The sequence below is a fragment of the Orcinus orca genome, chromosome 15, assembly GCF_937001465.1.
Source record: "Orcinus orca chromosome 15, mOrcOrc1.1, whole genome shotgun sequence".
Taxonomy (NCBI): domain Eukaryota; kingdom Metazoa; phylum Chordata; class Mammalia; order Artiodactyla; family Delphinidae; genus Orcinus; species Orcinus orca.
Window position 1 is genome coordinate 27,373,772 of NC_064573.1, and position 25,328 is coordinate 27,399,099.

Genomic DNA, 25,328 nt, shown 5'->3' on the forward strand with positions numbered 1-25,328 from the left:
GATGCCCGTGGTTTCCGGTTGAGTCTCCAGGAAGAGAGGCAGTAGATGATCTGGCGGGGAGGGCTGCAGTGCTGGCACTGGGGCAAGGAGGACAAAGCAGGAAGACAGCCTGGCTGCAGCAGTGGCTCTCTGCGGGGAGGGGTTGGGAAACAGCACAGGCCAGGAAGAGGGAAGGCTGGATGTGGAAGGCGGCAGACGCCAGAGAGGCTTGGGTTGCCGGCCTCCTTCTAATTGTGGTTGATCAGTGCCTGCCTTTGAGACCTCTAGTTCCAGTTCTGTAGCTTCCCTGGAGGCTCACAGTTGCACCTGATGACGTCGGCAGGTGTGCTACACCTGCGGGAATCATGTTATATGCATCCACGTGGTTAACCCTCTTGCCTTCCATGTCTTTTAGGCTCTGAATGCTCTTGAATCCTTGACGTCAAGTAAGCAGTACATTGAATACCAGGATCAGATATTGCAAGCCGCACAATTTATAAAGCGTCCTGGCCATTGCCTCCAAGATGGGAAAAGCTTCCTGGCTCTTCTTGTGAACTGTCTCTATCCAGAAGTGCATTATTTGGACAACATACGATAGTAACACTGAGGCTCTTGATAAACCTGTTGCTGTTTATGTTTACATTTAACTTTGCTGTTGCACAAATAACTTTGCTCAATTTCACTGCAGTTTGGCCAATGAATTAGTTGACTGAGATGCAAGTTGGTGGGCACTAGGTAATTGTTGTGCATGTGCACATGTGTATGTGTGTGTTTCCTTAGCTCTTAAAATGTTCCAGGGACTTTGTAATTTTTATGTTCATCCAACAAGAGAACTTACGGAGCTCTCCTTGGGTAGAGAGCCACTCTCAGTTGCCGAATATCCAGTCATCTCATGAGACCCCAGGTGGGGTGCTTTCGTATGTCTCCACTTCTGTCTTTTCCTGTTTCATTTAAATGTCAAGACTCCTGTGCCAGATATAACTACTTTGGGAATCGGGTTGAACCCTCACTTTTGAATCCCAATTGTGTTCCTTCAAAGTAAAAAAGCTTTGAAAATTTCTGCATTTCTCAAATGTGGGGAAATATACCAGCTTAAATTATTATATTTTTCTCTCAGAAGGGAGATGAGAATGCTGAATCAAAGTGAGTCGTTGTGTAAAATGTGACCACTTGATCCTGATTATAGTGGACAGTAGAGATGGTGACAAGTCCATTTCCATCCAGCCGTGTGTCCTCATAGAGAAGGAGCCATTTGTCTACATTGGGGGCGCATGCTGGTGGTCTGTGGGGAGCATGTCGTGCACAGATGTGTTTTGTTTGATCTCCGTGGCTGAGAGTGTAGACAGGGCTTCCTCTCTCCAGTGCACTGTAGACGTACGTTCCCTTTGGTCATACCCCAGCCCGCTCCTTCATTCACGTCTTATTTGGCCCCTGTAGACATGTAAATTTGCAGCTCTTTCCAGACAGCAAGTTTGATATCTGAAGGTCCTGCTGTTGAGAGACAGAGACAGAGAACTTGACTGTCTGTTTCCTGCTTGCTTTATCACTCCAGATTTAAACTCAAATGAAGCTAGCAAACCTGCTGAAACACTGGTCGGTGGAAACTGGGTCAGGTCAGGAGACTTGACTGAAATTTGGCTTTTTTTTAATCGTCACGTGCCTTCTGTTGTTAACAGTTTGTTCTTTACCAAAGCCTGTCTGCAGTGTTGCCGTGTTTTGCTGCCATCTGCTTGCTCTTGTCATGTCCCCCCTACCCCCTGGAATTCGCACCTTGACTTCTGTCATCATATTCATAATTCTGTTGGCTCAAAATTGATTTGTTTGTCCAGCTGGCCTAAGGTGTCTTTTGCTTGCAGGCTATCTATAGCCCGAGGCTATTTACATAAAAATGTCTTAGTCACTGAGAGCTTTTAGCAGGGGGATTTGGGGTATAGATTAACTGAGTGATAATCTCTTTCCAAATATCGTTTTGCGGTGCTTCCCCCAACATTTGGAAGTGTGTAGGAGCTGTTCTTTATTTTGAATCTTTTTAGTTGGACAGAGCAGTTCTGTCCCACGGAAATGCTCTGGTAAAGATCATCCCTGTTAGCCTTCAAGTTCTGTAGGCCACTAAGTGTCCATCTCTGAGGGATGCATCTCAGAGCTTTCCTTGTTAACACGTTTTAGAAGCTGTGGACAGTTCCATGGCTGATTTGGCAACAAAGATTTTATGACAGGAAATATTCTGTGTGCTGTTTTCTTTGAGGAGGATGTAATTATTGGTATCCTAGAATGAAATTTTTGAGTGACAGTACATACATTTAAAGAAAATTCTGTTTAATCTTAATTTTTGAAGGTTTATAATATTTATAATGTATTTGCTCTGTAAAAATTATAAAAAATAAATCAATCTTTGGTTGTAGCTGGTAAGAATCCGATTTTTAGGGATATCACACTATCTTGTAAAGTATTTCAGTTGTTAAAGTTGATGCAGATTTTTTTATGCCTGATGTCATCTTTTTTTTTGACACTGTAACTTGATCATCAGAGATGGTTGGTAAAAGTACTTCCTCTCACACTTAACAGTGGAAGGTTTACTCACCACATAGGTTCCTATGAGAGGCTCTGGGCTAAGAAATTGCTTTAACGACACTAAGATAGTTCAGAAGGTGGCAATGTTGCTGTAGCCTCCTGGGAAAGAATAGACCGGTCTGCCCACTGGCTTTCAGGAATAATGAGCTTTTGTTGGCAAAATAGTCACCTCCAGAGAGTGCAGGGCATGTTTCAGAGACAGTTAGCAGTGCTGCATGTTGATACCTGGGTCAGTAAGACCAAGGCACCTATGTGCTGGAGCTTCGTTGAAGGTGCACTAGTGCAGACTTTCCCCATACGTGGCCAGCAGCGGCTTCCGGTTCAGATGGGGATGCAGAGCAGCTTCCTGGGCTTGATGAAAAGCACCTCTTCTCTTCTCCACTCTTCTTTCTGCAGTTCACACAGGATGGGCCAGAGAGGCACACTCGACCCCCTGATCTCCTGGCTCCCCTTCCTAACTCTGCAGAAAGCTGCAGGCACAGATGCCAGGGAGGGAGGTTCTGCTGATGCGTCTGCCCAGCCTAATGGGGCCAGGGCCCACCCTCCATGTTCCTGAAGCTCCTGGCACGAGTCGCTGGTGGTTTCACGATCAGCCTGTTGACACAGTCACGTCTGCCTCCTCGAGGTTGCCTGAGTCTCTCAGTTCTTCGAGGTGGGGGAAGCTGGGTCCAGAAAATGAAAACCCCTGAGCAGCCCACCCTCTCTTTAACCAAGTGCCAACCCCCTTCCTCCCAGTCAGTGTATCCACGTTGTGCAAGTGAGAGTGTCCATGCCCTTTCTTCCTTTCGAGTGAAGGTGAGACACAGTTTTCTACTGGATTTTTTAAACTTAATTAATTAATTAATTTTTGGCTGCGTTGGGTCTTCGTTGGCACGCACGATCTTTCTCTGGTTGTGGCGAATGGGGGCTACTCTTTGTCGCGGTGCGTGGCCTTCTCACTGCGGAGGCTTCTCTTGTTGCGGAGCACGGGCTCAGTAGTTGCGGCACACGGTCTCTAGAGCACAGGCTCAGTAGTTGTGGCTCATGGGCTTAGTTGCTCCGCGGCATGTGGGATCTTCCTGGGCCAGGGCTCGAACCTGTGTCCCCTGCATTGGCAGGCGGATTCTTAACCATTGCGCCGCCAGGGAAGTCCCTCTATTGGATTTTTAAACCTGAAATGAATAATTTCTGGAGCACGAAGCAGATGTTATAGAATCATGACTTTTGAAGTCAGTAGAGGCATTAAAGCTCATCTGGTCCCATCTCCCACTCAGCAGGGATCCCAGCCCTGATCCTCCAGCCTCTCCTCTGCCCTTTCCTGTGGCTGCTAGTTCCGCTCCTCATGGACAAGCCCAAGTGGCCATTGGTGAGCTTGGTTGTAGTTCTGCTTTATACTGGGCTAAAACTGGCTTCCTGGTAACGCTGGCCATAGTTCTGCTGGAGCTGTTCTCCTGCCCCCTCCTGACAGACCTTCAGACCTTTGGAAATTTTCATACCTCATCACACCTCTGACCCTGCCCGTCCGCCCAGCCCTCAGCCTTTGTCAAACGAAATGCCTAGTGCCTTTAGTTAGTCCTTTGCCCCCATGATGTCTGCCAGGGCTGCCCTTTGGGAAAACTGCCCAAATTAGCCCACGTTATTAGAAGAGGGCCATGCCCAGAAACAGTAGGGTCAGGACTTGGGTAGAACAAATGAGGCACCCAGGGCACACATATAAGGTGGTACTTGCCTGCTGGCTCCGAGAGAGTGTGCCTCCTTAGGTCGTGTGCCCTCAGCCTGGCCTCTGCTTTGGGGGTTGGCCACACTAGTGTGGGTCACGCAGCAAAGCTTGCTCCCCTGGGCATGTGGGCAGCATCAGCTCTCAGCAGCTGTGCCCTCTGGTTGGCACATTCAATCAGTGGTGAGTCAAGCTCCAGAGCTCGGTTTATCATCAGTCGCAGGTCTAACAATAAGGCACTTTGCACTTATCCTTCAAAACTGTCTGCTCTGCATTTTGGACCAACTTTACTCCTTATTCTGAGCTAGTAAAATTTTATTTAGAGCTGAAAAATTTTCTGCTTAGTTAACTTTGTCTTATTAAGCAAAGTGGAGAGTACGATGCTGCAAATAAGCATGATGCTTTGAAAAAAAAAGTTCCTTCCTGTCATCTTCCATTTGCATCTGGGTTGTGCTGGGTAAAGTTCTTGGCATCTAGCCAGGCACTAACACTGACCTTGTCCTGGTCTGTGATGATCCTGGTCTGTGGTGACCCTCTCACATTATAGAGGCATCATGTGTCCTATAGAAGCGGTAGTTGAAGTTTCCTTCAGTCTAGATAGGTTCCTGATTTCTGATGACAATAACTTGAAAAAAAAAACTACTGACCCTATTTTGGGGTAATGAAACCACTAAGGAATGTTGTTCATTATGATGTAATATCTCCCAAGCACTGAGGTTTAGGATTTATTTTTCTTTCAATGGCTTAAATCACTCAAGTGGCAGCAAATACATCTTAAATGTGTTCAACTCTTTTTTCCTACCCACATGCCTAGTGTGGCCTTTAAAAACAAGTTATTTTGGTCATTAAATGTGCAATATTCACTTCTTATTCATTGTTGGCATTTTACTTGCTTGTACAAAGAATGAGTTTTTATATAGCGATGAAACACAGGAAGAAATGAGAATTGGTTAAGTAAAATTCTGCAAATAAACTAGATTCAAATTTAATTTACGTGTGGTAGACATCTCATTTTGGGCAAGTTGGTTGGCAGGTCTTTTCATCCAAAAATCACAAAAAGAAAAATGTGAAATTATAAAGCTTGTAATGGGTAGAATCTATATTCTGTGATATTTCACCACAATCGGTGAGGCCCCTAGTTTCAAAGAGAACTTAAAACTTGGGGGTTTAAGAACTGGCATAGACGGGGACCACCTGGTGACCCCAGAGAGTTCAGGAGAGCCCTGAGGTCTGTAATGTGCTTGTGATCCTAGCAGGAGAAGGTACGTGAAGCTGCACTAAGGCTTCCACTGCCTGAGTTCCTGGGTGGGGGCAGGGCACCTCTGGGAGGGCAGCCAAGCTGCCAGGGAGGTCAGTGCAACCTGAGCTTGGTCACAGTCTGCTCCAGAAATCACTTCATGTTGGAATGCCAGGGAGTTCTTCCTTAGTGTTCATTTCCATTACATTAAGACACATCTTGAATGGGCCAAAGTATGGTGAGAGGGCCCGCACATTTGATTTGGGATTACATCAGTTGGGATTTCCCTGGGACAGCGCCCTGTGTGTCTCCCCAACGCTTGCGCCCTTGTCTGGGTTTGGCTTCCTTCTCCAGACAGAATCACAGGATTTTGGAAAGTGGCTTAGAGGCAAGTTGTCCCACCTCCTACTAGTGTAGGAATCGGGTTACCTGTCTCTAGACAGGTGGGCTTCCTTGCTGGGAAACGCCCAAAGAAATGCAGCTCCAAAGTGGTCCATGTCACCATGGGGCAAATGAGAATCCTTCACCTAAGGATAGGGAGCCAAGATCTTCCTCCAAAACCTGCTTCTCTTCTGAAGACAGCCCTCTTCCCTCTTGGTCTTCCTTTGCTAGCCTAAACCCTTTTAGGAGACAGACCCACATTCCCTGCCTATTGGTCAGAGGGGCCAACCTGATCTCTCTCCTGGACACCATATTTTAATAATGGCCTAAATTTGTGGCTTGGGCCAGACTTACCTTGGACTCTCTCAGCCTGCTCTAGTTGACCTGCTCCCTGACACGTCCTCCTTAACCTTTCTTAAGGCCCCTCTCTGTACCTTCCCTCCCTTCACTTCCTCTTCCTCCCCCCTTCCCCTTCCCCACCCCATCTCTCTGCTCTTCCACCTGAGGTCACAGCCAGCAGCCTCTGGTGGAGGTGTGGAGGTGAGTGTCCCCACAGGGCCTCTCCCAGGGAAATCTTTAGCCCTGTGGCCCCTCTGAGTTCACTGGCATGTGGGAGTTGGGGACAGAGAAGGTCTGGCAGCCCAAACTCTGGAAAACCAGGGAGTTCCAATCCCAAATAATTCTGTATCCTTGTATTGGCAGACTGTGTTTTCTCCCTTTAGCTCATAAACTATGACAAAGAGGAAGGGGCACAGGAGAGGAGGAAAGGCATGTGAGAACCTGGGAAGGAAAAGGAGGCATGCGTGTGGAAGGAGCTGGGACCAGAGCTGTTCTGTCACAAGCACGTGTGACCCTGGCCAGGTCACTTTCCTCCCTGAGACTTTTACCTCATTTTAAAATGAGGATAATTGCAGCCTTGCCTGTCTCCTGGGTTTTTAGTGAGAACTGCCTGGGATCATGGAAGGGAAGGAACTTTGACGATCACAGGGGCCCCCAGAACATGAGGGGTATTGTTGTGGAGGGCATGGAACTGGACCTAAGTGCCAGGCTGGAGGTGGGACAAAGCTCAGGACCCCAACTCATGGTCTGTAAGGTCCCTGGCCTGAAGGCCCTGTGGCTGGCTGAGCCCTGCCTTCACCTGGCTCTGTCATCCAGTCTGGTGAGGGGGCATATGTATATATGTAAAAACTCAGCCCCACTCAGTGTCATTTCTGTCCCCAGGCAGGCCTACCTTCATCGTATATTATCTCGTGGACGGTTCTCATGCAGCTACATCTCAATTTAAAATTTAGGACATGAGCTCCTTGAGGGCAGGGAAGGTGTGCTAGGCTCTTGGTGGACCTGGGCAGTAGTCGCCCTTCCTCCCGCTGCTTACCTCCAGGAGCAGCCTGGTGGGCGGCTGGGAACAGAGGGAAGCTGCAGGGTGTCAGAAGCCCCTCTCATGTCCGCAGAGCACTCTCCCCTGCACCACACTGCCAAGTCCTGTCTCCAAAACACCAAATCTCCTAGGTCACTTCTCAGGCCCAGGACACTGTGCTGACCGAGCCTGCCGCCTGTGGCTTGGTCCTTGCTTGCCACCGATGGCATCTGGGTGCTCTGAGAGGGGAGAGTTGGGAAGGACTCCCTGGCTCTGAGGTGAGCCCAGGGGGTCTGATGATGGTCAAGTGCAGTCCCCTCACCACCTTCCCCTTCTCCCCCTAGCAGTTGCTTTATCCGGAGGCTGAGCAGGAGGCTGCCTGGGCACTGTGAGCAAATTGGTAGAGGAACTGTGCCTGTCCCTCCTGAACTGTGCCTCCCCACGGTCCATCTCTGTGTCCGAAACCCTGCAGCAGAGAGGAATGCTGCTGCTTCAGCCTGCAGGAAGCCCTATTCCAGAGTGCAAACACCGCAGGAAGGACCACCGGGTTGGCAGCCAGCACCCTTACAAGTCAGGCTGACTCAGAGGGAGTCTCCAACCTATCTTGCTTAAAAATCACCTGGAGTCGACTGGACCCTGGTTGGAAACAACAAGCTAAAAAAGGACAGTTGGGGAAATATGAATGTGGGCTGTACGATGATATTATTGAATAATTGTTAATTTTCTCAAATGTGATAACGGCCTTGAGGTTATGCAGGAGAATGCTCTTGTCAGGAGACACAGGGTAAAGTACTGTGATGTCTGCAGTTTACTCTCAGTGGTTCGGCCAAACACACACACACATAAACATATACACACACTTGTGCATTAAGCTAATAGGGCAAAATGTTAGTAAGTGTTGCATGTAGGTGGTGGGCGCCTGGGTGATCGTCTTGCTTTTTCAGCTGTGTGTGTGTATTTGAAAAATGATCATAAGACAAAGTTAGGGACAAAATCCCCTGGATAATTTGTCTAAAGACCCTGCCCTCAGAGCCTGTGGTTCAGGTGGTCCAGGTGGTGCTGAGGATGGGGAGTTGAGCAAGCGTCCCAGGTGTTCCTGATACAGGTGATCCTTGGAACTCACCTGGGAAATGCTGCTCTGAGAGTCCAGGGTCGGAAGGTGGAAACCCCAGCCCCAAGGTGTTGTGGGTCTGGGGCAGAGCAGTGGTCAGACAGTGAAAGCAGCTGTGCAGGCAGTGCAGGGCGCCCTGACTCCCTCCAGCTGCTCATCCCTGCTGGGGCCGAGCCCTCCACACCCAGGAGCCTCCATGCTGTGGCCTCGGCTCCAGCCACACCTGTCTCTACCCTGGTGCTCCAGCAACTTTCAACTGCTTAGACAGCACCCTGTGTCCCACCTCCTGGCCTTTGCTCAGAACGACCCTTCTGCTTAGAATGACTTTTTTTTCTTACCGCCCAACCTCCATTCTCCCCCATTTGTGTGGCCAGTGTGTACCATCTCCATGTCCCCTCCTCCAGGAAGCCTTCCGAAGACTGGGTCACTCACCCCTTTGTATGTGCTCCACAGCACTCCCAGCAGACTGATGCCCTCACGTGATTTCCCACTTACTAGTCTGTGTCGCTCACGAGCGTGAGAACCCCTGGAGAGTCCTCCTGTGGAGTTGTCAGGGCTGTTCCCAAATGCTCCGGCTTCCCTTCTTCCAGGTGCAGTGAAGGGTCACGCTGCCCAGCCCCTCCAGGAGAGTGGGGCATGTGGCTAGTTCTGGCCAGTGAACTATGATCCCAAGTGGAAGACCCTCTAGAGCTTTCTTTGTATCTCCAGCCCAGCAATCCACATTAGAGAGGGTGGATCCCCGGGAGCCTGGGTCCCTGAGTAAGTACAGTGCGCACAGCTCTTTGCCGATCTGTGCCGGGCATGCAGCTATGGAGAGAAGAAACCCTAATTGTTCTCGGCCAGTGTGATTTGGCTTTGTTACTGCAGCACGACCTAGGCCAGCCTTATTCATTTCTATATCCCCAAACACCTGGCCAACTGCTAGCACAAAATGATGCATAAGAAGTAATTCCTATCACTTTTTCTTGGCTGTGGAACTGGCCTCAAAGACCAAGCAGATGGTATAAGACACATCACCCATGCCCTTCCCTGACGATACAGGGCTCTTGATGGAGGTGCCCAAAGTATCCCTGCACAAAGAGGTACAAATGCCAACTCCACTGCCCTCTTAACAACTCAGACAGCCTCCTGGATGATCCCAAGTTAACCGTGAGCTGCCATCACCCCTTTGCTCTGGCGAAGGCTCCAGTGAGGAGCCTTGTAGCCCACCACCCTGCTTATTAACTTGTGAAGATCCTTCAGCCTTCATGCCTCTCCCCGGAAAGCATCAGAGAGGACCCCATGCTCACTGTAGGTGACTCCAATTTACCACTGCAGCGTCTGGAAAAGTTGTGGAGGGAAGAAAGTCTGTTCCCATTGAAGGCCCATATCTCTGTGGCCCTTTTGCCAGCTCGCCTGGGTCCCAAGCATGCCTCCTCCCCCTCTCCCTGCCCCCAAAGACTGCAGGAGCTAAACCAATCGAGTGTGAGGATGGAAGGCAGCACCCTGCAGTCAGCCTGGCAACCTCGGGCAAATGGGAAATGGCCGGTGCTTTTGGCCAGTGCACATCCAGAGAAGAGGCAGGTGGTAGAGAGGTCAGGGCTGCAGCTGCTTTATCCACGGACACCCTTGGCCCAGACTTGCCCTCACACCTCCCAGAGTTTGGTCCTTAAGAACAGTGGATTCCACATGCTTTGAGATGATGGGTGTTTTGTTCCTTTTTCCCAGAGTTCCCAGCTGAAGGCTGTGCAGAGAGCCGATGGGGTAAGAGGAGGGCAGAGTGTGGGACAGTCACAGAGGAGACCCCAGGGGCCAGGGATACCGGGCTTCTCCTTGTTGCTGATTTGATGTTCCTGGGACCACAGGGTGGCACAGCCCAGACCCAGACTTGCCCTCTGGAATCCTTACTCCCAGCGAGGCCGGTGTGGGTGCTATGCTTGTCCAAGTTTAGATGTCCCAAGGTCGCTCTGCAAGGAGGAGCCTGTAACACGGCTCACACCTGTAGACAGCTTTGTACTGCCCCAAGTCCCTTCACATCCACTATTTCCTCAGACCTTGACAGCCCGAAGCCAGCAGAGAAGACTGTTACTGTTGCTGTTCAACAGTGGACGAACAGAGACCCGAAGAATGGAAAAAAGTGCCTTGGTCCACACAGCAAGTCGGTGACAGAACGAGGATGGAGCCTGGGCCTGGAGACCCCTCTGACCAGGGTCCTGCCTGCTTTACTATAGTGTTCTAGGTAAGCAAAGGCAAGACGAGTTTGCAGAAGTGTCACCTGGGCTCACGTGCGAGTGCAGGCACACACACACACACACACACACACACACACACACGTGCGCATGCGTGTAAAATGCTGCCCCGTTGACAGAAATATCTTTGGGGCTTAGAGACAGAAGTCCACGTAGGAGACCTCTGAGCCTCTGTGAGTAGGGTCCTGACCTCAGGGCGTTGCCAGGCTAGGGCTGCCAAGGTGCCTGGGAGCCAGGAAGGGCCATCCCAGCCAAGCCACATGTTGGCTTTCATTCCTCATGGTGTCCAGGGGATGCCAGTGGCCAATGGGCTCCTCAAGGTGAACACACGGCTGCTGGTGGACCCTGAGGACTCATCTGGCCCAAATTTTCATAATTGGACTCCTGAGCTTGGGGCCTGTGGACAGGAGAAAGTTGGCTGACCACCCAAACAGGAGGGGTCTCTGACTGCCCAAACCATAGCCCAGGAAGGGGCCGAAGGAGGGACGAGAGGGGATTCGGGGGCCTGCATCCAACAAGGCCTGGAGACTAACCGAAGGTTGGAGGCAGGGCAGCGGCAGAACTTGCAGACCAGGGAGGGGACCACCTGGGTGACAGCATCCCAGAGTCTCTGTCTTCTCAAAGGGATCTCATCTGTGGCTTCAAAAACCATCTCTGGGGTCCTGACCTCCGGGTCGGGCCTCCTGCTAACCCTAACCGCTTTCCTGACTTCCGGGACATCCTCGTGGCCTCTCAAACATAAAGAGTCCACAGAGCTCGTGTGATCCTCACCACACACCACCCCCCATCTTCAGCTCAGTAGGTGGCACCCGGGGCGCCAGCTCCAGACCTGCTGGCTCCCTCCCTTGCTTGTGCTGCCCACTCTGGCCATCCCTGCCTCTGTCTGCCCCATCTCCCCGCCCTCTCTATTGCCATCTTCAGCCAAGCAACCTAGCCAGCTGCAGCCTTGGTCAACAGCCCTTAAAGGTCTCCTGGCCTCCACTCCTGTTCGGATGGGGCCACTTGTCTGCTTAAACCATTCACTGAGCTGTGCCTGGGTGGGAACGGCGCTACGGGAGTGCCCGGGCTTGTCTAAAGGGTCCTAGAGAAGGCTGTCATCCCCCGCCTGCCTCCCCCAAGCATCTCGGACAAGGTCTTGGAATTGGATGCTCTCTTCTTCTACACAGGCCTTCACTTGGACAGACACCAAGAGGGGGGCAAGGTCAATGCTTCCTAGCTGAGTCTGTGAGCCCTCAACGAAGCCCTCAGAACCTCTAATGACATTCTGCTTGCAAAGCCTTCAGCAGGGTGTCTGGGAGAATCATTGCCTAATGGTGGCTTTTGTGTGGATCTGTTCTAGAATGCTGGGCACTATGAGAGGAAATGCAGCCTCCAGGGATCACAGCTAGGTGCAGAGATAAGGCAGACCCAGAAAAATGACCCTTCAGCACCACGGACACCAGGCAGCTGGTCCGGAAGATAGGCCAGTGTGAGGCCCACAGTCAGTGCTGGGAACGTGGGGAGCAGGTCAGCGTGGCCCAGTCTGGCTGCCAGGCTTGGTGGACTGAAGTAGGGGGGAAGGCTGCAGGGAGGGCCTGGACCCTGAGCAGGGCTGGGACCCCAGCCCCAGCCCTTTGCCCATTCTTCCTTCTCAGGCTGCCCTCCATGAGGAGCCTGCACCCCTTGGCCAGGGGTGGACTACAGGGGGGCAGGGTGGGGGTGGGCGAGCTGACTTACCGCGGGGAGGCGTCCTGGGTGACTGGGTACTCTGTGTGAGGGACAGAGAGAGAGGAGGCATGAATCTCCATGGTAGCCTCTGGGCTACAAGCCCCGCTGTCCAGCCCGCCCCACTGAGGAGAGTGGTCTGGAGGGAACAGCTAGCCAGCAGGATGCGAAGAAGTGACCTGAAAGATGACGAATCACCGGGGAGGACAGGGAGTGAGGAGCCGACTTAGCAGGAGGACCTGCTTCTCTGAGGCCCCTGAAGCACAGAATGCTTGGTGGGTTTGAAGACGCTGCCAGAAAGCCAGTGTGGCCCCAGCAAAGATGGTAGCCAGAGCAACTGTGACAAAGTTTGGATTTCATCCCAGGAGAGCTTGAGGCTGGTGCTACTCACCTGGGTGGTCTGAGAGGCTCTGGGAAGTCTCCTCTCCGGGGCCCAGAGCAAATTTCCCATCCAGCTTAGTGACAGTAGGGAGGGGTGACGGCAGCTGTCTGAAGACGGCCTGCTAGTTCGAGCTTCCACTCTTTTATACATGCTGTTCCGTCTGCTAGGAGTACTATTAGCTCCTTGTTTTCCTAGCTCACACCTGCTTATAGCTTTTGATTTAGCCTCCCCTTGTGTAAAGCCTTCCCTCCCGGCCCCCGTCTGGATGCCCCATCAGAGAGAGGCCCACACTCTCTGGGCTTCCGTAGTACGTGGGCTGGTAGCACTTCTCTCTGCAGACTGCAATTATCTGCTTACTCCTCAGCACACACTCATCAGGGAACCATGTCCTACTCATCTCCGTATTCCTAGCACCTATGCAGCGCATAGTAGCTGCTCAGGATGCTTGTTGGGACCAAATGAAATGGTGCCATTTGGGAAAGCCTGTGTGTGGTCGGAACCCTTCTGGATGAGTCATTAATGGGGTGCTGGTAAAGAGGTGGGCTCAGAGCTATATCGTCTGGGTCTACATCTCTGTGACTCTAGGCTAGATGTAAGTTCCCTAACCTCTCTGGCCTCAGCTTCCTGATTGTAAAATGGGCTCACGCTGGTTCCCACCTCCTGGGCTTGATGCAGGGAGAGGAAAGTGAGATGATGCACAGGTGCATAAGTGATGTTCTGCTTGTGTCATGCCAGGTGGTCAGCCTGGAGGAGAGCCCCGGCCGCCCCTCGCACCCATCCTGGCCTGGGGCGCACCCACCTAGGCGGCGGCGGGCTGCGGCGCGGGCGGCCAGAACGCCGAGCAGCAGAAGCACCTTGAGGCCAAGCGCGCCAAGCGGGAGGGCGATTGCTGAGGCCCTGGAGGCACCGTGGAAACGGAACAAGTAGACACTGGCTTCGGCGCGGCCCAGGCTGTTGGAGGCCGTGCACGTGTAGCGGCCGTCGTGGGCCAGCGCGGGCAGCTCGGCGGTCACCTGATGGCCGTGATCTTGACCTGGGCTCGGCACGGAGGCCGAGCCGTTGCCCAGCGCTGGGCCGGACCAGGTGAGGGTGGGCGGCGGCTCCCCTTCAGCCGTGCAGAGCGCGTGGAAGGTGTGTGCCGGGCCGGGCAGCACCGAGATGTTGACGATCCGTGGGGCGGCTGCGGAAGACGGCCCAGGAGGAGCGGGAGGAAGTGAAGTGTGGTCAGAGCAGCGGCAGGCAAAGGGCAAGGCAAGGGCAAGGGGCAGCCTCCCCGTCCCCTTGGCCCAGAGCGTTGGAGAAGGGAGGGGGGGGAGCAGGTGATACGGAGAGGAAGGAAGAGGCACTTGGGCGCCACTATGCCTGGGTCCCAGTACCGGTGTGACCTTAAGCAAGTTATTCCGCCGCTCTGTGCCTTAGTTTCTTCACATGTAAAATGGGGATCACTTACATTACGGGGCTGTTGAGAAGATCTGACAAGTGGGGTACCTGGGCGAGTGCTCTCTAAACGTCGTTACTATTGCAGTAGCACACGACTGGGGGCAGTCTGCTGGAGTGATTTCAAGGGCACCTCTCACTCCCAGACAGCCTCGCCAGGACCTAGACTTGAGACGATTCACTGAATTGTTGGGACTGTGGGACTGGGGCGGACAAGCGCAAAGAAACTGAAATGCACTCAGAGAGGCGGCCCAGCCAGCCCAAGGGCACATGGGAGGTTCTTGGCAGCGTCAAACTCAACCCAGAACGCCTGCGTCCCCCACAGGGGGGCTCCGGGATTTTTACAAAGCTCCTTAGGTCATTCCAATGCTCAGCCAGGGTTGAGAACCACGGCTCTAGGATCCTGATTCCCACATCTTTACACCACAGGGTCTAGAGAAGCGCCGGGCACTTGGTGGGCTCCCTGTGCACCCCCTCTGTGCACACAGCCCACTGCAGTCCTTGCCATATTTAAGGTGACCGTTCCTTGTTTTTCTCCCCCCTAGTCTGAGAGCTGTTCGGGCATATTCACTCTCTACGAGCTTCATTACAAGGCCCAACCCAGGCCGCCCCCAGCCCTTCCTGGGGCCAGGATTCGGCGGCATTTTTTAACAACTTCCCGGGTGGCCCGTAGCCATCGCCGGGTGTGAGACCCCCTGCTCTAGAGAAAGGGGTGTGCCTGTTGTACCCCTTCCCATCCCAGCACAGAGCCCGCACCTAGGGAGCCCTCGGACGCGGCGGGGAGGGGGGCGGCGCGCTCACCGGTCACGCGGAGCCGGACGCCGTGGCGGCTCTCGTAGCGCTCGTGGACGTCGCCGGCAAACTCGACGCGGCAGAAGTAGCGGCCGTCGTCGGCCAGCGCTAGGCGCTCGACGCGCAGCGACAGGTCGTTGCGGCGCGGGTTGCCGAGCAGCCGGAAGCGGCCGTGCAGGCTAAGCGCCGTCTGGCAGAGCTCGCTGCTCCGCGCCGCCGCGCACCGGAACACCTGCGGGCCCGTGTATGGCTCGCCCGCCCGCCAGATGGCCGTGAGCGGCCCGTCGTAGTGGCGGTGCGGGTGTGTGAAGGTGCAGGGCAGCACTGCCGCCTCGCCCGCCGCCGCACTCACCTCGGCCGGCAACTTCATGGACCAGCGCTGCGCCGACGCACCTGCGGGCGGGCGGGCGAGAGGCAGGCGGCATGCGGCAACCCTGCCCGTGCCCTCGGGGGGCCTGGAAACCTCAGGACTTGGGAAGCGCCCTCCTGCCCTCGGGGGTGGGGGGAGTCTGGAAAACCACCCCAGGACTCGAGAAGAATCTCTTGGGACTTTGACTGCCGTGACTTTGTAGGTGCCTGGACTCTCCCCCCATTTCCCTGGGACTATTTGCCTCACTCAGGGTGGTCCCACCTCACTTACAGGCCCAGTGACCCCAACCTCTTTCCCATCAAAACTTGCCCTGCTGCAGAAAAGCCCTGGGATCCCATGGTTACAGTACAGTCCCAAGACCACCCCCCCACCCCTGCCCCAGATGGCGACGATAATAAAGGCACTTACTGTGCAGCTCTGTGTTGAGCAAGTTCCTGGTGGTATCTCTTTTAGTTCTCACAAATGATCCTAGAGGTAAGCAGAGTTATTCCCGGGTTACATGTTATAAACCGAGGCACAGAGAGTTTGAGGCCTGAGGTCACACAGCTAGGATGAAGCAAAGCTGATGTTCAACCTCAGGACTGCCTGACCTCACTGTGGCACTCTAGTGCACTAGGGCATGGAAACTTGGGGCTTATCCAAGCAGAGCAACACTCCCATTGACAGAGGGGAAACTGAGGACTTGGGAGGCGGTGGTATGTTTTGAAGCTGGTGTGTTGAGTTGGTGGCTGAGATTCCTCTACAGTCAACCCAAGCGGGTTTCCCAAAAGGCCAGTGCCCAGACAGGGAGCTGAGGGAGGGGTGGACCGTTATGCTGCCTCCTTGCCTTGCACAAGTGCCTCTGGGCTCAACTTTCCTCACCTCCCATGTTGTGAGCCTCTGAAGTATGGTTGAGCTAAGGTCTGGAAGCTGCACTCTGCCTGCAGCTTACGGAGGGCTAGAGAGTCACCGCCTGTCTTGTTGCAGATGTGTGCTTCTCTGGGGGTGGGGTGAACGGGGTGGGTGGATGGGTGTCAGTGCTGGGAGGATCAGGTCAGGGGGCCTGGGAGCCTCCTCCAGAAGGGAGGGACAGGCTTAGCCTCCAGTGCCCAGGTACAGTTCAGGAAAGGGATCTTTACAGGGAATAATATACCAGCCCCTATATTTCCAAAGGGCTTTGCAATTCACCAGGTTCTTTCACATGCTTCACATCACATGACTCCAAGTCCAGTGCTCTTTGCTCTGTGGGGTAGCCACACTTGTTTCTTGGGCAGGAATCTCCGCAGCCCACAGCTGGCAGACCCTCCTCCAGGGAACCCATACCATCTATGAGTAATCTACAGGTCAAGGCATTCCTTCTGCTCAGAACCAATGTTTCCTGCCCCTCACGTGACGGCCCATCGCTCTTGGGAGCCTTCGCCTTCCTTCCCTGTGACGGCCCTCCCGGGATCCCATCATGGCTATCCTGGACCCAGTAAGCCTTCCCTTCTCTGGCAGAGGTCCTAGTCCTTCACCTGCCCCTCTCCATCCTCACTACCCGCTTGGTACTTTCCTTGCAGTATAGTGTCCTGACCCCGGGGGCTCCAGGTGTGTGTTCCAGGCCAGGTAGAGTGGGGTATGAATTGGGTTGTGTGAGCTGTGCCTCATAGAAAACCTTAATTTGGGATCGTGCCGCGCTTGCAATGAAATAAAACCACAAGGTTCTTTTTTTTTTCTTTTTTTTTTTCCCACACAGTCTGCTTCTAAACCTAATCTCCTTTCTTCTGGACAAGTGGAAGTACGCTTTTGAATCCGAGCGGGGGACTTGACATATTTCCCTAGTAAGAGCTCATTTGTTCAGTTGTTAATAATCAAAGGGCCTAGTTCCAAATTTGAGAAACCCTTCCTGAAGGTTTTTCTCGTTCAGTCAGTACTTCTAGCTGCAGAAAGCATCTCCCAGTCTTGAGGCCCAGCCCCTGCCTCAGTTCTCCTGCGTTCCCACCCTCTGTGACCTTGGCCTCCTCTGACCTCCTGCATTTTTCAGGCATCGCAGAGCCAGGCACTGACTCCCCAGGGATTGTTTACTGTTGTGCATTCATCAATTGGCCATCATTGATCGGACACATTCCCCACTGGAAGCCAGGCACTGGGATTACAGCCAGGGCTACAAAGAGCAAGAGAATAATTTATCAGCCTGTTGGAGCTCACAGCTCAGTAAGGGTGACAGATCTGGGAACCCGTAGTTACACTAAAGCCTGCCAGGTGCTCTAATGAGGGACATGAACAATGTTCCCTCTGTCTGAACATGGTTCCTGGCCCCTTTCACTCACCAGCTCCCTCCCAGTCGTCCCCGGGCCTCAGCTGAGTCATCCTACAGCGGGAGGCCTTCACTGAGCCCTAAGCCTGGGTCTGGCACCCCTTCCCCATGCCCCAGGGCTGGCAGAAGTGCTTCCTCTGTATGGGCATTGCCTGTTCAACTGTATGTCTCGTCCAGGCACCCAGAAGCTCTGGGAGGGCAGGGAACATGTGTGGGGGTCATATTTGTGCAGCTGTTGCCTAGCACGTACCTGCCACATAGTAGTTGATGTTGAATTGAATTGCTGAGAGAGAGCAGAAGGGAGGGTGCCCGGGCTGGCAGGAAGGGTGGGTGGGCAGGGGTTGATTGAAAGCCCCATGAGAAAGGAGCTGCCACCTCAGCAGAGCCTTGAGAAAGGAGTGGGATTTGCTAAGCCCTGAAGTAGGCTAAAGGCATTCTAGGCAAAGGGTAAAATGGAAGTACGGACATCAGCATAGAGGTTGCAGGGCGTGAGAGGATATGGGTGTCAGAGTACATGGTGCTTTGGGGGCTCGCTGGGAGACATTGCTAATCTTATTCCATAAGGGAAACAATCCATGGGGTGCTGTCATTAGCCCCCCTTCCGGAAAGGGGATCTGAGGCTCAGAGAGCCTGAGGGCCTTGGCAACGTCATTTGGCCAACCAGGCAGAGCCAAGGCTTCCCCTCGGAGTGTAACTGAGCAGGACCCTATGAGGTCTTCCCGGAACAGATCCCCACCCACGTCCTCCGCCTGCCTTTCGTCTGTAGAAAAACCATAGTCAAAGAATCAATTTAATCAGAAAAGTGAGAAAATGCAGAAAGAAAGGAAAACAGTCAAGCAACACAAAATAATTATACTTTAGACAGGAAACAAATTCAAGGATCTCTAGTTCTTCCTCAAAGACCATAGGTAGTATTCTGAGCCAAGTCCTTTGAGCTGTTTTGCAGATACTGAAACTGCCACCAGGTGGGAGAAGTTAACTGTATGCTGCCCACAAGCAGGGAGACCCCAGACCAGCTGGAAGGTTGATGATGCTGACTCCTGATGACCTCACCACCAACCAATCAGAAGAGTGTCCACGAGCTGATCACACCCTGCTCCTTGAACACTGTAAGACTCCTCACTACCCCCTCCAGGGCGGGACACACAGTTTTGAGGGCATTAGCCCACTGTGGCCCCCTTTGCCTGGCAAAGCAATAATGCTATTTCTTTCTACTTCACTCAAAACTCTGTCTCCTAGAGCAGAGCCCCCCAGGGAGGTTTAATCCGGCACCAGTGAACAGAGGCTGAATTTCGCCAATAGGTGGGTCATGTTCAGACCTTGTCCCTGGTCTGCTGCTGGAGGATGACAGCCTAGATTGGGAGCACCTGATGTGTGGTACAAATGACAGGTCAGGGCCCTTCCCTCCCTGGCTGGGTTCTGCTCTGGGAGGAGAGAGGGCACACAGAGGCCCTTTCACCAAGTGTGACAGTCTTGGCTCCCATTAGGGGGAGACTTGTGTTTCCTGTTTGTCTGCTGCATGGTGTTCCAAGAGGCGGGCACCTGGACTCACTTTTACACAGAGACCTTTGGTTGAGTTCACCCAGGGGACTTGAGGTGAAGGTGGGAAGTCCCAATAGGAATTACCCAGGGAGCAAATGCATGTGCTTTGGCAGGAACCCAAGCTCCCCAGCCTCCTGGGACATTTACTATTCCCTCTGGTAGCTCCTGTATGTCTCTTAGGACAGGGCAGGGATAGCCCCCTGAACTGGAACCACAGCTCCTGTTGATAGGGTCTCTACTCTTCTTGCTTCATGTCTATCAACCTCCGGGGGTCAACAGGAGGCCCACATTCTTCCCCTTGTCCGAAATTCCTCCTCTCAATGGTGGGCCACTGGGCACGGTGAAGAGCATTCCAGCTTTGGTACGGCTGGACATGGGTGACATTCTCACTTGTATCAAGCACCCAGTCTGTGCCTGGCACTGTTCTAGACTCATCCACTTCCAGGGAGATCTTTGGGTGAGTTGCTTAATGTCCCAGGTCTCAGGCTCCTCTGCTGCAAAATGGGGTGCATAGTACTTTCCTCATAGGATTGAGGATTGAGGATGGAATGAAGTCACACGTGAAGGTCACCCGGACAGTGCTGACGCTCAGCAAATGCTCAGTGATGTTAGTTCCCTCCTTCACTGGCCGTGCAAAGAGAGTGGGACCAGGAGGAAGCATGGGGGTAGTGCTAACCAGTGGTGGGGAAGGAGAAGGGCTCTGGACGGACAGCTCAAGGCGATACGGGGTGGGGGTGGGGGGTCAGGAAATTGATGCCGGAAACTGCACCATCTGTGGCTCAACTTGGCACCGTAGACCACACGTCATGCAATAGCGCAGGCCTTGCCCTTAACTCACCTGAAAGCTAGTCATTGATTCATGTACTTATTCACTCAATAGGTGTATATTGAGGGTCTGTCTTGTGCTCGATACTGTGCTGCGTGTTGGGGATACAGCTATGGTGACAATCCGTGGCTGCCTCAGTGTGTTTACAGCCTGTCCATTGCCCAGCCATTGTTTGTTTTTCATTTATACATGATTCTAACGAGTTTGTTTAAGTAGCTCCCCAGATTTGGGAAATACAGGTTGAAAAGCTAGAAAGTGTCTTCTGTTTGTAGTCCATTGAAAGCAGCAAGGGGTGATATAATCAGCATTCAGTCAGGGAGGCAGTTTCAGTAAAAATAATGTGACGATCAGGACAGAAATGATAAAAGTACAGCACAAAAGGGACCCTTTAGAGGAGGGGTAGGTGCAGAGGGCCTTGAGGCATCATGACACTGCAGCAGGCCAGTGAAACATTGCTCGCGGGGATGACCTGAGTCACCTTGGAAAGGTTCGTTGCCATGAGAGGCGTGCCCCTCGCATGGGGTCTCAGGCGTCTGTTTGGGGTTGTAGCCCTGGCTAGACTGGCCCTGACTTTGTGACCATAGGTGAGTCCGCGTAGCTCTCTGGCCTCAGTGGGCTCATCTGTCAAATGATGTCTCTAGATGCTTACTAAGGAGAATTTTAAATCAAAAATCTGTGTCCAAAAATGATATTTGGATAAAAATGACAAGGAAGCCTGGCAAGCATTTGAGAAATACGTCAATATAAAATTAACTGAAAGGCTTTTAGGTACTTAAAGTAAGCCATTGGCTGTTGAGAAAACTCAGCTATGCGGAAAGAGGCATCCACTCTTGATGGTCCTGTGCAGCCATTTACTAAACTCTCCACATTGTTCCCTCATGCCCCCTGTGGTGATGATGCACATGGAGGGAGGGCTGGGGCTGTAGCACTGGGTACCAACTTCCACGTAATCATAATCACGAGTCAACTGAGGGGTAGTTAACTCACCCTGGACCTATTATCCCAAAGCCCTGTGCCAGTGGTGTCAGGGTGGGACGAGAACTCGGCAGTAGAAACATCTGCAGAACCTGGATGGGCAGAAGTGGCATCTGGATGGATCAGAAATAGAGGCCTTGGCTTTGCCTCCAGCTAAACCAGATTCCCACCAGTTCCTTGGTGAGGAAGGAGGCAGGGATGTGCATGGGAGCCTCTCTGTAGCTCACGTGCAGTGCGTTCTGTGTGATGGCATTTATGTTAACTAGCGAGAAAACTGTTTATGATTTTGTATCTGAGCATGCGGCAGGCGCTGTCCATGGACCACAGATAGGAAAGCAAGCCAGTGGTGGCGGCTGTGATGGGATAATGGCCAATGGGGGTGTCCTCAGAGAGTGGCGCTTTAACAAGAATTAGGTCTGCTGGGGTGGGATTTTTGTGACAGGTTTCTGGAGGAAACAAGCATGGACATTGAGGGGGAGAAGGATGATGCCAGGCAGGTGCTCACCACGGACAGACGATGCCTCGTGGAGGGCTAGACTTGTGGCCCTCAGAAGTGGAGCCCCTCAGAGATCTGCTCCCCACCCCCTAGGAGGGCTGACATTATCAGCTAACGGGCAGCCAGTCTGATGAGCCCAGCTGTCTGTAAGGGGCTACCCTCCTTGGGGACACCTGGACATGTTAGTAGGGGTGTTCTCAGCGAATGACTCCAGGGGTGGCTTCTTGGGCATTGCGGCACCTGAAGGGTCAGGAGAGGGTGTTTTGGGGCAAAGACAGATGTTCATCTTGGCCACCGGACCTCCCCAGTTAGGTGTGTGGCTCGAGCTGGGCAGTTGCCTTTCATCCGATTCCCTCCCGCACCTCAGTTTGCTCTCAGTAATTCTTCCTTCTGGGCCTGCATATAGTCCAGACAGGTTATCAGGGGGAGAAAAAGTGAGAATGGGGCAGAGACCAGAGGGGAGAGGAGGAAGCGGAACCAGGAATTCCATCCATCGGTGAGAAGCAGACCCCACAGGCTCCAGGGAGCTGGGAGACGCAAGTCAGGGAAAGGCCTGATTGTTCCCCTTCTGCCCTCGGGTTGTCCTGTTTCCACTTTAACCCTTGCTTCTCTGGCCACTTCGTTGTGGAGCTGGCCCCTGTCGCCTGGGCTGACAGAGATGCAGAGCTGCGGGTGGAGCCTGCCCGGGGGCAGAGTCCTCGCAGTGCGCTGCTCTTGGGAGTTCTGATTCCACCTGTCCCTGCCGTGCTCTAGCTCCCTGCACCCCTCCTCCTCCCGGGTAGGGCTTCTGGGTCCCAGCTGCTGGCCGCAGGAGCCAGCAGGGGCAGAAGTGTCCTGGCTCATTCAGCCTCCATTTCCTTTTGTGCCCACGGCAGCAGTCCCTGACCTTTCCCCGCGTCCCAGATAAGCGCCCCATGTCCTTGGGTGACTGCTGTGAACTGTCTTGCCTCCTCAGTTTGTTTTTTTGCAGTGGTTCAGAGCTAGCCAAGTAAGTTCCTCTGAGCCCCAAGCTTTGCCCCAGGCTCACCACCCACTGCACGTAGGTGTAGGCGATGGCAAGGGCTGGGCTGGCACTCAGGAGACTCCAGTTCACATCAGCCTGTGACACCCAGAAGTGCCCTGACCTCGCCGAGCCTCCCTGAAACAGGGAAAAGGGCCCCCACTTTGCAGGGTTGTGGGGAAGAGTAAATGAGCTGGGCGTTAAAAGCCTGGCACGACAGTCCTCGAGGATGACAGCTGCTGTGATTGCCGCCCCAGCTCATCAGAGATGTGGGGACCAAGGTCACTCAGTGGCCAGAGTTCCCAGACTACTGCTCTTCCCACCACCCCTCACCTCCCGCTTTCTAAAAGCAGATCTGGGGGGAGACAGAAAGGAAAGACAAAAGAGAGTGTGAGGGCCCCTGGGAGATGAGGGGCTGCCCCAGGGTGCTGGGCGGGGGGGACGCCTGTGTGAGGGAGAAGTCACGGAAAGTGGAAGAGGGGGGTTTCCTGGATGAATTCCTCCACTTCACTTTTGCCAAAGGCCAGCCCTGGGCCCTGTGCTCAGAGGTGTGACAGGGATGGGACCGTGACCTGTGGCCACCTTGCTCTCAGGCCCCTTGGGCTCCGGCCGCTTCCAGGCCCGCTGCCACATGGAGAGGCTGCAGAGGGATTTCAGGAAGAGGGACGCTGCTCACCCTAGTTTAAGAGCTCTTGGTCTCAGCGGTGAAGCAGCTGCCGGCCACGAGAAGAGGGGTCCCCTCGCCGACCCAGCTGCAGAGCTCCCACGTGTGCCCCACCTCCCCGGGGAGTCGTGACATGCAGCTGGAGCATTTGTGTGGTCTGGGTTTTGTACTTGAACATGTGACAGCTCATGCTTCCCGTAAATTTTTTTTTGTCTTTCACTGATTCATAGCTGCTGACTCTTAGCAGGAGAAATAAGCCAAACCAAAACAAAAAAACCCCAAACCTAGTGTCCCTTGAAGTTATGTGACTTGAGCAACGTTTCATTACCATTTACTGCACAACCGCTGAGCGCCAGGACTGTGCTGGGGGCCTTCCACCCATGATCTAATTCTTCTTCAAGCAGCCACGAGGTGATGGGGACCCGCATTTACCGAGGCTCAGAGAAGTTAGGTAACCTGCTCAGAGCCACAGAGTTAGGAAATAGCAGAGCCAGGATTCACAGCCTTGTCTGACCTGTTCTCCTGTCTGCCCCAGGTGTGGGCAGGGTCACCTCTTCCAGCCCCACCCTCTACGTGGGACCCAACCCGAAATCATCCAGAAACATGGCTGAGTTAAGTCAACTTGGGAAAAGGAAACCCCTCCCCTATCAGCCCCCACCACAGGGCTCTGTGGGTGGGACAGTGGGCAGTATGGGGTCAGGAGGTGGTGGCGTGTTCCCGTCTTGAGCCACATACCCCCAAGTTCAAATCCCAGTTTCACCCTGCACCGCCCACTGAACCTCTTGGTGCCTCAGTTTTCTCATCTGTGAAAACGGAATATAATAGTTCCTTTCCCATAGGATTATGATGCTTGCGTGAATTGCTAATTAAAGGGCCCAGCACTTAATAAGAGCTATGCAGGCACTTGCTGTTAGTACTCAGTCCCGAACAGAACTCTACTCTGTGTTGAATGCTGGAGAGGAAGGATCAAAGGCCTGAGGAGAGGGAGTTTATAAAATGCTAGAGAGGAAGGATCAAAGGCCTGAGGAGCGGGAGTTTATAATCCAGTCGTGGAGACAGGACCCCACCCAAGGAAGATTGACTAACAGCTTGGAACACCATGATGTCAGTGCTGTCACCATGTGGCACGTGATGGCCAATGGTTGTGCACATGGAGGCCTGGATGCCAAGTCCAGGAACACAGTCGTGAGGATGTCTCAGGCTGAGCGGGGTCGAGGAGAGGATTGGGGCCTGGACAGAGGGGCTCATGAAGGTTGTCTGTCATTATCCCAGTGGCCCTCGACTGCATTGTGCATCAGAATCACCCAAGATGGTTGAACATACAGATTCCTGGGCCCTGCTCCTGACATATTCTGATTCTGCAGATCTGGGGTGGAGCTGGAGAACCTGCTTTTTTTTTTTTTTCTTGATGTGGACCATTTTTAAAGTCTTTACTGAATTTGTTACAATACTCTTCTGTTTTAAGTTTTGGTTTTTTTGCTGCGAGGCATGTGGGGTCTTAGCTCCCCGACCAGGGATTGAACCCGCACTCTCTGCATTGGAAGGCAAAGTCTTAACCACTGGACCGCCAGGGAAGTCCCAGAACGTGTTAACAAATGCACGCCACTCCAGGGATTCTGATGCAGATGGTCCATGACCACCTTTTGAGAAATACTGTTTCCAGGGACACCGACTCCTTGAGCTAAGTGACCTTAAGTGAAGTGACATTGATACTTAAGCCTGCAGCAAAGGGTTCCCACTCACTTCTTGGGGTTCCTGCTGGGCGGTCAGGGTGCCCTCAATCCCTTGCCCTACTCCCCAAGTGAAGTCACCCCACCCTTACCCCAAACAGCCATGTGCTCTCCCCTCTTTCCCGGGGCTGTGCCCGTTAAGAAGCAAAGCACTTGGATGACAACACCACCCCCAGTCTGTCAGAGCCTGCGCTGTCCTCCCCAGAGCTGGCCCGTTATGCCCCTGGATCCTCACAGCAAAGGCCTGGGTGGGAGGCCTTTCTACAGGTAGAGACACTGAGGCCCAGAGGAGTCCAGGCACTGCCTCAAGTCACCAGGAGCCCAAGGCAAAGCCTGGACTTGAACTTCTGGCTTCTGTCACCACAGCCTCCCAAAGTGCAGCTCTCCCTTCCCCACAGGCCTGGAGGCCCTGGCAACCCAGCTGCCCTGAGCGCAGGGAGAGAAGACCGTACCTAAAATTTTGTGAGAGTCTATTCTGTTCTGAAAATGCACCAGAGAGCAGAGTGGGAGACTCACCCATCAGGATGATGCACATCAAGGAGGCCAGGAGTTGGAAGGAACCTTCCATGCTATGA

General features: G+C 53.2%; 2 protein-coding genes across 4 annotated transcripts in view; one reads left to right on the forward strand and one right to left on the reverse strand.

Annotated features, from left to right (window-relative positions):
- Positions 1-5,235, forward strand: part of EPG5 (ectopic P-granules 5 autophagy tethering factor) — a 129,548-nt gene extending 124,313 nt beyond the window's left edge. For all 3 annotated transcript variants that reach the window (XM_004266052.4, XM_033421337.2, XM_049697760.1), the window contains one exon: positions 395-5,235. In XM_004266052.4, the coding sequence (XP_004266100.1) occupies positions 395-577 (183 nt within the window). In that variant the 3' untranslated portion in view covers positions 578-5,235. The remainder of the gene's footprint in view (positions 1-394) is intronic.
- A 5,459-nt stretch (positions 5,236-10,694) lies between these two features.
- SIGLEC15 (sialic acid binding Ig like lectin 15) lies at positions 10,695-23,451 on the reverse strand. The gene is made up of 7 exons (XM_033421330.2): positions 23,359-23,451; positions 22,387-22,497; positions 15,654-15,723; positions 14,885-15,268; positions 13,446-13,826; positions 12,277-12,307; positions 10,695-10,957 (listed from the first exon to the last, which is right to left on the reverse strand). Exons 1-7 carry the CDS (start codon positions 23,449-23,451, stop codon positions 10,876-10,878), a joined length of 1,152 nt encoding a protein of 383 aa, XP_033277221.1. The 3' UTR covers positions 10,695-10,875.
- Positions 23,452-25,328: the final 1,877 nt, after the last annotated feature.

What these genes read in the sequence shown, in the direction of transcription:
- SIGLEC15 (XM_033421330.2), bottom strand. Translation starts at nt 23,451, where the DNA reads ATGCGGGTCCCCATCACCTCGTGGCTGCTTGAAGAAGAATTAGATCAT. An exon ending in CGTCCGGCTCCGCGTGACCG is followed by an intron (nt 13,827 to 14,884) that starts GTGAGCGCGCCG and finishes CGTCTTCCGCAG; the next exon opens with CCGCCCCACGGATCGTCAAC. An exon ending in CGCAGCCCGCCGCCGCCTAG is followed by an intron (nt 12,308 to 13,445) that starts GTGGGTGCGCCC and finishes TCCCTCACACAG; the next exon opens with AGTACCCAGTCACCCAGGAC.